This window comes from Pantherophis guttatus, chromosome 8 (genome assembly GCF_059756535.1).
Source record: "Pantherophis guttatus breed Tessera chromosome 8, ASM5975653v1, whole genome shotgun sequence".
Taxonomy (NCBI): Eukaryota; Metazoa; Chordata; class Lepidosauria; order Squamata; family Colubridae; genus Pantherophis; species Pantherophis guttatus.
This window is the reverse complement of record NC_142070.1, coordinates 79,771,851-79,784,437: the sequence shown is the minus strand read 5'-3', so window position 1 is coordinate 79,784,437 and position 12,587 is coordinate 79,771,851. Positions and strand designations below refer to the sequence as shown.

General features: G+C 43.1%; 1 protein-coding gene across 11 annotated transcripts in view; it reads right to left on the bottom strand.

The window, feature by feature from the left end:
• Window positions 1–12,587, bottom strand: part of LIMCH1 (LIM and calponin homology domains 1) — a 207,474-nt gene that overhangs the window by 117,588 nt on the left and 77,299 nt on the right. For 9 of the 11 annotated variants that reach the window (XM_087875476.1, XM_087875478.1, XM_087875473.1 and 6 more), the window contains one exon: window positions 3,451–3,520. In XM_087875476.1, coding sequence (XP_087731602.1) covers window positions 3,451–3,520 — 70 coding nt within the window. Of the gene's footprint in view, window positions 1–3,440; window positions 3,521–12,587 lie in introns of all 11 variants that reach the window. The other 2 variants (XM_087875471.1, XM_087875475.1) reach the window with 1 other exon arrangement.

Sequence of the window (12,587 nt, the reverse complement as noted above, 5' to 3'; positions counted from 1 at the left end):
CAAATCGCTGAGGTTGATAAGTTAGTAACCCCGTCGTTAAGCGAATCTGGTTTCCCCGTTGACTTTGCTTGTCAATAAGTCGCAAAAGGGGATAGATCGCGTGACCCCGGGAAATAGCAACGGTCATAAATATGAATCGGCTGGCAAGCATCTGAATTTGGATCTCATGACCATGGAGATGGTCATAACTGTGAAAAACGGTCCTAAGTGATATTTTTCAGGCCCATCGTAACTTTGAACGGTCACTAAATGAGCTGTTGCTAAGGCAAGGACCACTGAACTTCGTAACCTTGGATTTAGAAATGATTAGGAATAAAGCTTTTCAGCTTTTAATTATTTTAGAATCTACATTTACACGCTAAGAGTAATAAATGAAGGGAATAGAAAAATATGTAGATATGGAAGAAAAATCCTTTTGTTCGCCATAAAAGTACATTCCCATATTCCTAATGATAACAGGTTTTATATTTTCCAAATATTTGCTCAGTAATCCATGACTGCAGAAAGTTAGCAATGAGCCATATTATTATAGTATATTCTATTTTGGCTTAGAGTTTTTGTGTGAATCCAATGGGTACCGTTCGTTTCGTACTACCTCACGCAAATCCAGGTAGATTTTATTCAATTACCTATACTTAATCCAACCGCAGCTTAAAACAGCACAAGAATTGCAAGTCCCATCTATTGTTCAGTGTTGAAAATCAGCAAAACTTCCCTCCTTGCAAAATAAGGATTAAGGACAAGGCACTGGCTATTTCCAATACAAAACAGAATTTTGCAAAATGGAAAATGGGGTTAAACACTGCTCATAGCGCGAAGGGATTATAAAGCGAAAATGCGATGTACAAATGGGGCAGGAGTGGGTTCTTACTGGCTTTACTACCGGTTCTCTTTGTGCGTGCGCTTTGCGCGCGATCGCCTCTTTGGTTGCGTGCTTTGCGCAAGCGCGTTGCGAATCTGCCCAGCTGAGGTGCGGCAATCCGCTCTGCCGCACCTCTCAGCTGGGCGAAAAAAGAAGAAATATAAAGTCGGAATAACGCGGGGGCGGGCGGGAGGACCCAGCTCCCGAAGAAAGAGAACCGGTTCGGTGACGTAATAGCATCACCGCTACCGGCTCAGCCGAACCGGGCCGAACCAGGAGAAACCCATCACTGAAATGGGGGAAAGTCTTGTGTGTGTGTGTGTGTGTGTGTGTGGTATGAATGCAAAAACTGAAAGAAATTGTTATTCATTAGCAGAACAATGACTGTCCCAAATATGCCTAGAGTAATCTGCTTTGGGCTGGCATAACATTCTTTCCAAAACAAAAATGGAAATCCTGATTAAGTGCCAATGTCTACACCCATGCAAATTCTTCAGAAAAAAAAAATTGCCAGTTGTGTAATTGTAATCTATTATAAAATGCAACTTTCCAGCTTTTTCCTGTGATATTCTGCTTGGAAAGAGATTTAACTGATTCATTGACTGATGTAATCTTGGACTGACACACACATACACACACACAAAAACACAACACAACACAACACACAACACTGCCCAAGATCTCTGATTCATAGGCCAAGCAATAAACAAGTAGTTCCCGAATTACAACAGTTTGTTTAGTGACTGATCAAAGTTACGGCAGAGCTGAACAAAGTGGACTTGTGACTGTTTTTCACACTTACAACCGTTGCGACATCAGAAAGCACCAAGGACCCCCCAAATGCAGCATGACGACCAAAACGGGAGTAGCTGTTAGGTATTTCCGTCGCAATTTTTCCCCTCCCACCAAATTCCTACACATCATCATCTTCTTTTAACGAACCCATAATCCCTTGCGGGGGTGGAATCTGGGCAACTGAACAGAGCTAGTTTGAATGGCCGGATGCCTTTCCTGTCACCAATGCGGAGTTTTGTTCAGCAGATATAATTCTCATCGTGTCCAGAGAGAGAAATATCTGCCTCTACCTAGGATCGAACTCACAGCCTCCTGATTGTGAGGGTCAGAGCTCCGCCTCTAGGCCACCGCACCACTCCACCAAATTCCGACACATCCTTCTACCAAATCAAAGCTCAGAAATAAGCAATTTAATACATCTCCGATTTCCGGGATCCATTTTTATTATTAACACAAAATTTTATCACCGGTTTGCCGCGCACCGAAAATGTGTGCACCGGCCTTCCGTACATTTGCCCAGCCTTCAGCGCATTCGCTTTGCTCGCACGCATGGCTTGCACGCATGCGCGCGGCTTAGAAAACGTGGCTAAATAGGACGGCATAGCGCCGGGACGGGTCCACCCACAGGTCGACACTACCGGTTCGCCTGAACTGATCCGAACCGGCTGAATACCAGCACTGTTTCTGGGATTTTCTTTGAAAGTGGTAGTGAGAACTGGAAGAAGACTCCCAGCTTTTGTCCAAAGGCTGTTCTTTCTTTGTAGGTATCAAATATTTCAAAGGCATAAACCAACATTTTAGCCACTTACTGGGAATGTTAATCCAGAGCCGAACCGAGACAGGAGCCAAGGGGCGTGCAGTTCAACCTTTCAGTTTTGCCTCTGCTATTTCCTACTATTATTCCCAACTATTATTCCTACTCTCTACACCCAGGGCTGTAAATGTCTCAATTCCCACCGGAGTAGTGTAAGGAACTGAAGTCATGCCATAAACGTCTCTCCATCCATCAAAGAAAACTTGATAAGCCCCAAACAACAACAAATTCCTTCTCTCCGAGACTGTTTCAAAGTGAGGAATTAAAACAAAAAACACCATCCCGAAGACAAATCCTTCTGTGTCAATCACATCTCGGGACTTCAAAGTGTGAGTAAAAGTGGTTGCTTTTGCCACGGAGTTGAACTTCAATTCAGATCTTTCTCGGCTGTGACCGTTTTTGAATAAGTTCAAATTCCGCCTCTATCCCCCTGTGCGTCTTGCTTCCTTCTTCACCTTCTTCGTCAATTTTGAGGTTAATTTTAATAAAAGCCAACACAACATACGTGCATACTTCAAACCCAAGAATGCACACTAAGGCAGAAGCTTGTCCACCCCAAGGATAAGATACCCAGAGACAAACTGAGCAACGTGGTATATGCAGTACAATACAGTGAGCGATGTGCAGATCTGCAGATTGGGGAAACAAAACAACCGCTTCATAAACGCATGGCGCAACATAAGAGAACAAACCCGTCAGGACACGATTCAGCAGTCCACCTGCATTTGAAAGACACAGACCACTCTTTTGAAGACAGCCAAGTCCACATTTTGGACAGAGAGGAGCACTGGTTTGAAAGAGGGGTCGAAGAGGCCATTAATGTCAAAATTGAACGACAACACTAATTGGATATTTTCTCAACAGGGCTGCCCAGGTTTAGCAGAATGTGTTCCAGTGTTGCCTTTTTAGAACACATTTCTGGAAAAACACAACACAGAAGTAACACGACAACTGAAGGATCTCACTTACAGATACTCACCAGTCCTGCAATGGGAGTTGGCGATCTGTTGATCTTTGCGATCAATCCGGGCAATATGGAATTCAACAACCTGTCACAAAGAAAGGAGGGTGGCAACATTATCATCAGTCACACACATGGATTAGAAATGGTTTCCTCTAAGCGCACCACACCTCCCTCCCCAAGCCTCAAAGCTATTGACTTGGGACAACAACAACAACAAAAAGAAAAGGTTTACAAAAGCTGACAAACACAATTGTGCGAGACAAGATCAGTATCTACAAAGATCTTGAGAACTTGGGCTTCCAATGTCTCCTGAACTGGAAGCGGGATGAGTAGAAGGCATGGGTCCAACTTGGGACAACCTACACAATGCCCACCTCTGGCCAAATGAGACAACTGCACTGGGACAGTGTAGCTCAACAATGAATCAACCACGTTTCATGATACAAATAAGCCAATTATTCATATCGTGTATGACTCTCTATTGAGATGTTAGTAATTGTCATATGAAGATTGGGATTGGGGATGTCTAGTCTAATGAAAAGGGGAGATATGATAGCAGTCTTCCAATATTATTTGAGGGGCTGCCACAAAGAAGAGGGGGTCAACCTGTTCTCCAAAGCACCAGAAGGCAGGGCAAGAAGCGGGCCTGGTGGCTCAGCAGACTGTTAGCATTGTGATTAACACCAGCTGTCTGCAATTACTGTAAGTTCGAATCTCACCAAGGCTCAAGGTTGACTCAGCCTTCCATCCTTCCTAAGGTAGTAAATTGAGGACCCAGTTTGTGGGGGCAATAAGCTGACTTTGTACAAATATACAATAGTATGAAGGCTATTGCTTAACGCATTGCAAGCCGCCCTGAGTCTCCAGAGAAGGGCGGCATATAAATCAAATTAAAAAATAAAAATAAAAATAAAAATAAAAAAGAAGCAACGGATGGAAACCCATCAAGGAGAGATCCAGCCTAGAGCTAAAGATCAAACTTACAAAAAAAAATAAAAAAAATACAAGAAATAGAGGAAACAGAATATTATATAGTGTGGGAAAAATGGTATGAATGGTTAGAGGACAGAGATAAAAGGCAAGGAAAGAGCAAATGAGGAAGGTATAGGAATGGAAATGTAATAACAAATAAGAGGAAACAGAAAAGATGCAGATTGTAGAAACGAAATTGTGTACACTGTTATTTATAGGTATATATGTAAATAAATCAATATTAGAAATATAGGTATAAAGGATAAATTGAAATAAGGGAGAAAAAATGGATAAGTAAGAAATGTCTACCGATGCGAAATTGTTGAAAAGAAAAAAATTGTAAACGATTATTTTTTGTTTTCAAACAAAAAAACAAAATTGTTTAATAAAAATTATTTTTTTTAAAAAAAATTAATAATAAATAAATAAACCCAACATACCATACCGCTCCTTTAAATTTCTTCTGGCTGGAAAGCCAGATGTTTCCTATCTATGAACTTTGATTTTTTTTCTTTTTACAAAATGACCATCTACCATTGATGAACAAAATATCCTCCGAATGTCGGTCTGAAATTTATCTTCTCTCTGAAGGATGGTTGTTCCACATCAAAGCTTAACCAGATAACAGCTATTCCACTTTGAGTTTCTTTAGTTTGTCTACTAATATTTGCTTCTAGCCATTTATAAGAGGATTGTTGTTTTGCAACCATGGTATTTAACCAGGAGAAAGAAAAGAAATTCTTTGCAAGATAACGCAGCTGTTTTGGTATGGGGTGATGAAGCTACTTCTAGAAGATGCATTCTGGGTCACTTACACTTAAGTTCACCACAATAATGTACACTTAAGGTTACTCCTAAGCGGGACACGGTGGCTCAGTGGGTAAGACGCTGAGCTTGTCGATCGAAAGGTCGGCGGTTCAGCGGTTCGAATCCCTAGTGCCGCGTAATGGAGTGAGCTCCTGTGACTTGTCCCAGCCTCTGCCAACCTAGCAGTATGAAAGCACGTAAAAAAAAAATGCAAGTAGAAAAATAGGGACCACCTTTGGTGGGAAGGTGACAGCGTTCCATGCGTCTTTGGAGTTTAGTCATGCCGGCCACATGACCATGGAGACGTCTTCGGAAAGCGCTGGCTCTTCGGCTTTGAAACGGAGATGAGCACCGTCCCCTAGAGTCGGGAACGGCTAGCACATATGTGCGAGGGGAATCTTTACCTTTTTAAGGTTACTCGTACAAGGAGCACTGGGGAAAATGTATGTCAAGGTTTATCAGCCAAATCTGATCAGTGACCTCACTTGCCACTGAGGTTGTATAGTTATCCAACTCCAAAGCTGGATTAAGAAGGAGTTCAATGTTGTAAATCTTGTCCTGAAGTCCAAGCGTGACCCCATCAATCTCAGAGGTGTCTCCAGCTCTAGAAGGCTGTTGTGACTCCGACTGCTGGTGTGTGTGTGTGAGACAGGGACAGAATAAAGGCCACTCTTGGAAACTTATATCCAGTCCTATATAATCTGTTAGTAATGTTGATGGTATATGCAGTACAATATGCAGTGAGCCATATGCAGATCTGTACATTGGGGAAACAAAACAACCACTTCACAAACACATGGCACAACATAGGAGGGTTGATTTCTTGCCATCAGGACAAGATTCAGCGGTCCATCTGCATTTAAAAGACAAAGACCACTCTTTTGAAGATAGCAAAGTCCACATTTTAGACAGAGAGGACCGCTGGTTAGAAAGAGGGGTCAAAGAGACCATCTATTGTCAAAATTGAACAGCCCTCTCTCAACAAAGGGGGAGGGATACAACATCATCTAGCTCCAGTCTACAGCACAGTCCTTGTTAGTAATGTAATGGCTGTGAGAGTTAGACCATAAGGACGACTGAGTGCCAAAGAATTGATGCCTTCGAATTGTGGATGCTGGAAGAAGACTCTTGAGAGTCCCTTCAATTGCAAGGAGATCCAATCAGTAGATCCTACAAGAAATCAACCCTGCCTGTCCTTTGGAAGGACAGATCTTGAACCTGAAGCTCAAGTACTTTGGCCACCAAATGAGAAGAGAGGACTCGTTGGAGAAGACCCTGATGTTGGGGAAGATGGAAGGCAGGAGGAGGAAGGGGACGGCCGAGGGATGAAAAGGTTAGATAGCCTCATCAACGCAATAATCTTGAATTTGGGAAAACAGCAGGAGAAAGGGGAAGACAGGGGAGCTGGCGTGCTACGATCCATGGGGTCGGAAAGAGATGGCTATGATTTAGCGACAGAGCACAAAAATATAATCTGGAAAATGAGAGCCGAGTAAAGAATATCCGAGATCTTTGGCAACCTGTTGAAAGGTTTTGTTTCACTTCGGCAGACGTTTAACTATTTAAATAAATCAACCAAGGCCTTTCCCAGCCTCCTCTCAGTACTCAAATGATGAATTATTTGGAACCACAAACGGCTCGCAACGCTCAACTTGTATTGTTGGCAAACATCATGTCTACATGCTCTTTTTTCAAAAGAGATTGTAAGTGAAATAAGATGAAGACATATGGCAGCTAGCGATGGATGAAAAAGAATAAGGCGGTTTGAATTAATCTAGCTTCCTATAGCAAAAGCTAAATAATGGGGAAATGTCTTTTTTTTTCCACCCCAGGATTAGTTTTAAAAAAAAATGCAACTTCCAATATTCGATCTGGAAGAAATCTTTGCAGTGAATGCTGGACATACAATAGTCGCGTCGAACTGTTGAGGCACATCAGCCATAGTGCCAAGGGTTTATTTATTTATTTAAAAGGTTTGCATGGTTGCCCCTCCAAAAAAACACAACTCCAGGTAGCTCCCAACCACCATTAACAATGAGAGAACACTTAAAATGCCAAAAACACAACCCTAATGTTTCAGCCATCCTCCTTGAATAGAGTCATCTACAAGGTTGTCCCAAAGGTACTTTTTCCAAGAGGCAACTGGAATTTCTTGTTTTTCTTTGAAGGGGTTTCCCTTCTCATCCAAGAAGCTTCTTCAGCTCTGACCGGATGGTGGGGAATGGATGGATTGATAGTCCTTGCAGACAGCTGGTCATTTGCATCCTTTTTAGAGAGTCGTTGAGGCCACTTGGAGGATTGTCTGTGTCCTCAGAGTCACCTGAGTAGCGCAAATGGGTGTGGAGCCTTCTTCTTGGAATTGCTGAAAGGACTGTATTGTAGATTGGAGATAGATAATCCCTCCCCCTCTGTTGAGAGAGGGCTCTTCAATTTTCAAGTTCGATAGTGGGAGATACGGACAGTGGTATGTGATTTTCCTCAGCTCTGTGTGTGTGTATCTATGTATGTGTACCTTATGATTCTTGACGAACGTATCTTTTCTTTTATGTACTCCGAGAGCGTATGCACCAAAGACAAATTCCTTGTGTGTCCAATCACACTTGGCCAATAAAGAACTGTTCTGTTCTGTTCTGTTGTTGTTCTGTTCTGTTCTGTTCTAGACCAGACCAGACCAGACCAGACCTCCAAGGTCCTTTCCAATTCTGTTATTCTTAAACCTGGGAATATAGAATTTCATATCCAGTCCTAGACAATCTGTAGAATAAGAGCCAAGTAAAACATATCCACCTCACCTTATCCTAACACTTGGGGAAAAAGCCAGATCTCCTTAGATCAGAAATGACTTCTGAACTATATTGAAAATCTGTTTACATACCAATAGACTCGATCTCTTGTGCTAAAATATATTCCCTGTTTTTTCCTCCCTTTCCGTACGACAGTCCTTTGAAGAGCAACAATTCTTCAGACGAGGGCAACGGGCTAGAGTAGGAAGCGACTGTTGAGAAATCACTTGTGTAAGGCCAGTGATGGCGAACCTTTTCGGCACCAAGTGCCCAAACCAGAACACGTGTGCATGTGTGTACAGGGAGCACCGGAAACCCCAAAACCAGCTGGCCAGTGCACACATGCCTGTTTTTTGGTCATTTTTGGGCCATTTTCAGGCCATTTTTTGGGCCGTCTTTGGACTGTTTTCAGGCCGTTTTCAGGCCTGGTTTCTGGCTGGTTTCAGGCTAGTTTTGGGGCCATTTTGAGGACGGTTTTTAGGCTGTTTTCAGGCCTGTTTTCAGGCTGTTTTCAGGCCTGTTTTCTGGCTGTTTTCAGGCCTGTTTTCTGGCTGTTTTCAGGGGCATTTTGAGGACGGTTTTTAGGCTGTTTTCAGGCCTGTTTTCAGGCCGTTTTCAGGCCTGTTTTCTGGCTGTTTTCAGGCTGTTTTCAGGGCCATTTTGAGGATGGTTTTTAGGCTGTTTTCAGGCCGTTTTAAGGGCTGTTTTCTGACCAGTTTTCAGGCTGGTTTGGGGGCCATTTCTGGGCAATTTCCTGGCTGTTTTCAGGCCATTTTCAGGGCCATTTTCAGGATGTTTTTTTGGCTGTTTTCAGGCCATTTTAAAGGCTGTTTTCTGGCCAGTTTTCTGGCTGTTTTCAGGCTGGTTTGGGGGCCATTTTGGGGCCATTTCCTGGCTGTTTTCAGGCCATTTTCAGGACGTTTTTGGGACTGTTTTCAGGCCATTTTAAGGGCTGTTTTTGGGCTGTTTTCAGGCCGTTTTAAGGCCTGTTTTCTGGCTGTTTTCAGGGCCATTTTGAGGACTTTTTAAAGCTGTTTTCAGGCCGTTTTAAGGGCTGTTTTCTGACCAGTTTTCATGCTGGTTTTGGGGCCATTTCTGGATCATTTCCTGGCTGTTTTCAGGCCATTTTCAGGGCCATTTTCAGGATGTTTTTTTGGCTGTTTTCAGGCCATTTTAAGGGCTGTTTTCTGGCCGGTTTTCTGGCTGTTTTCAGGCTGGTTTGGGGGCCATTTTGGGGCCATTTCCTGGCTGTTTTCAGGCCATTTTAAGGGCTATTTTCAGGACGCTTTTTGGACTGTTTTCAGGCCATTTTAAGGCTTGTTTTCTGGCTGTTTTCAGGCTGTTTTCAGGCCGTTTTAAGGGCTGTTTTCTGACCAGTTTTCAGGCTGTTTTCAGGCCATTTTCAGGGCCATTTTCAGGATGTTTTTAGGCTGTTTTAAGGGCTGTTTTCTGACCAGTTTTCTGGCTGTTTTCAGGCTGGTTTGGGGGCCATTTCCTGGCTGTTTTCAGGCCATTTTAAGGGCTGTTTTTGGGCTGTTTTCAGGCCATTTTAAGGGCTGTTTTCTGGCCAGTTTTCTGGCTGGTTTGGGGGCCATTTGGGGGCCATTTCCTGGCTGTTTTCAGGCCATTTTCGGGGCTATTTTCAGGACGTTTTTGGGACTGTTTTCAGGCCATTTTAAGGGCTGTTTTCTGGCTGATTTTCAGGCTGTTTTCAGGCCATTTTTGGGCCATTTTCTGGTTGTTTTTAGGCCATTTTCCAGTGCTCCAGTGCCCACAAAGACCAACTGGCGACGGCGCACATGCCCACAGAGACGGTGCACATGCCACCTCTGAGACGTGTGCCATAGGTTCGCCATCACGGTGGTAGGCTGTGAAGGACATCCAAAATATGGCCACGTCTGTCACACGTGAAGGTCCAATTAAGCTTATTTATTGCTACTCATGCCTATGCACAGGAATCTTCTCAACTAAGGGTTAGCATCTACTTGGAGTTAAGATAAGGGTCAATAGAATTCAAGGGAGGTTGGGTTTCGTTCCCTTGCGGCTACTTAGGGATTCTAGGCTGATCCCTCTTTTGACCCTGCCCCCAGATGCTACCACTCCTTCCCCTACAACAGGGGTGCCAAACTCAAGGGTGCTTAGATCTGGCCTGTGGGGTCACCCTTGAAACAGCGAAGGACCAGTCCGTGGTACATCTGCTAGCGAAAACGAAGCTCAGTAGGGCTGCACACGCCCCTCCCAAGCTCCGTTTTCAGCCGCTATAGCCTCCTGCAGCCCCCTGCCAGTGAAAACGGAGTTCGGGGGGCCATCACGAGGAGGACATAATGGCTGAAAATGGGGTCCCATAGGGCGCCCCCGAGCTCCATTTTCGCTGGCAGAGGGCTGCAGGAAGCCATCGTGGCCGAAAACGGAACCTCGACGAGTGACGTTGAGATGGCCACGCCCACCCTGGCCACGCCTCCCCGGCCCGTGAGATCAAACACAACCCTGATGCGGCCCTCAATGAAATCGAGTTCGACACCCGTGCCCTACAACTTTGTCAAAGGCAATGTTTTTTTTTTTTAAATGTAGCACATCATAGCTTCTTTTTATTTGAAGACGCTTTTTTTAAAAAAAACAGTTGATGGCATGACCATTCCTTCAAAGGAAGAAAAAGAAAACTCATACACTCCCATAGCAAAATAGAAAATGCATCTTTTGGCTCCCAGTCTTTAAGTGTCTTTTTTTTTCCTCCTCCAATTATATTCTTTCCATTTTATCTAAAAGTTTTCGAGTTGCACTTGGATAAGAATGATTATTGCTGCTTTGGCTCTGGAACCAAGATTGAATTATAATCTTTCTTGTAACAGTAGTGGCCAAAATTGTGGAAGCCTTTTGGGAAAAGTATATTTTCTAAAACTAGCTAATATCATCACTTTTTTGGGGGGGAGCAGTACCATAAAATTATATATCAATGGAAAGATAATTTAATCAAGAATGTAATGCAATAACTTTTAGGAAGGATTTGCTATTAGAACAGCAGTGACAGTGTAAAGAAGAAAAGTGAAACACATAGAAAAAATGAGATAGACAAAAATGATCACGTCAGTTAATGCTTAGTTGGGTAACCTTCAGCATGAATGATGGCCTTACAACGTCTTCCCATGGAGTGAACCAAGTCTTTGAGTTCTGCAGTTGTTATAATGCGAAACCAAGATGGAATGATGGCTTCTATTAACTGGGTTTTATTGCTGGGTCGCTTCTGACTAACAAGTTTCTTTAGTCGGCTCCATAGATTTTCCATTGGGTTAAGGTCTGGGCTATTCCCAGGCCATTCCAGCAGTGGAATAGGATTATCTTGAAACGCTCCAAAAAAGTGGTGTTATAAGCCATCAAACCTCCAAAATATACTTTTCCCAAAAGGTTTCCACACTTTTGGCCACTACTCTACATGGTACAAGGCAGAATAGGCTCCTATTCTGGCCAATGTCCTTCTCTGGATTTAGATTTTTGTCCTCAATATTTTCCTCCAGCCTAAATACCAGACAAATCCATGAAGCCAATAACAACTTGTTGTTCAAATATCCAGCGACATAAATTTGAGAAAAGTGTCATTTCATGGCATGGGTCACACATATTGTTCCTGTGAGAACAAGTAATTGGCTTACGTAGATGAATACAAGTTCCTAACATAACAAAATAAAGCTAACCATCTCTGCTTTGAAAACAAACCCTTTCTTTACTAGAAATTGTATATGTTGGGCAGCTGTTCTTACTACCATGCAGCAATGAATTTACAAGCATCCAACGCGCTTGATCCCACATACCCAAGTAACAGAATAACACAGTAACAGAGTTGGAAGGGACTCTGGAGGTCTTCTAGTCCAACCCTCTGCTCAAGCAGGAAACCCTATACAATTTTGGACAAATGGTTATCCAATTTATGCTTAAAAGCCTCCAATGATGGAGCATTCACAACTTCTGAAAGCAACTCATTCCACTGATTAATTGTTCTCACTGTCAGGAAATTTCTCCTTAGTTCTAAGAAGTTGGTTTTCTCCTTGATGAGTTTCCATCTGTTGTTTATCGGTATCTCTGCCTGTCTGTCTGTCTCTATCATATGTATGTATGTTTTCTGAGGTTTTCAGAAAACAAATATGTAGGTCTTTGGTTATTCGGGTTTTCTCCCGCGTAAAATTGGAAGTACCTTGGCGACGTTTCGACGAAGTCTCATTCGTCATCTTCAGGCTGGTGTCTTCGGCCTTGTGCTTCTAGGAGCAATGTGCTTCTAGGAGCAACAACCACGATTGCACATTGCTCCTAGAAGCACAAGGCCGAAGACACCAGCCTGAAGATGACGAATGAGATTTCGTTGAAACGTCGCCAAGGTAAACCCGAGAAAACCCAAATAACCAAAGACAGATACACACACACACACACACACACACACACACACACACACATATATATACACACACACACACATTTATACACACACACACATGGGAGAAAACCCGAATAATATATATATGTCTTTGGTCATTCGGGTTTTCTCCCGCGTAGAATTGGAAGTGTCTTGACCAAGACACTTCCAATTCTACGCGGGAGAAA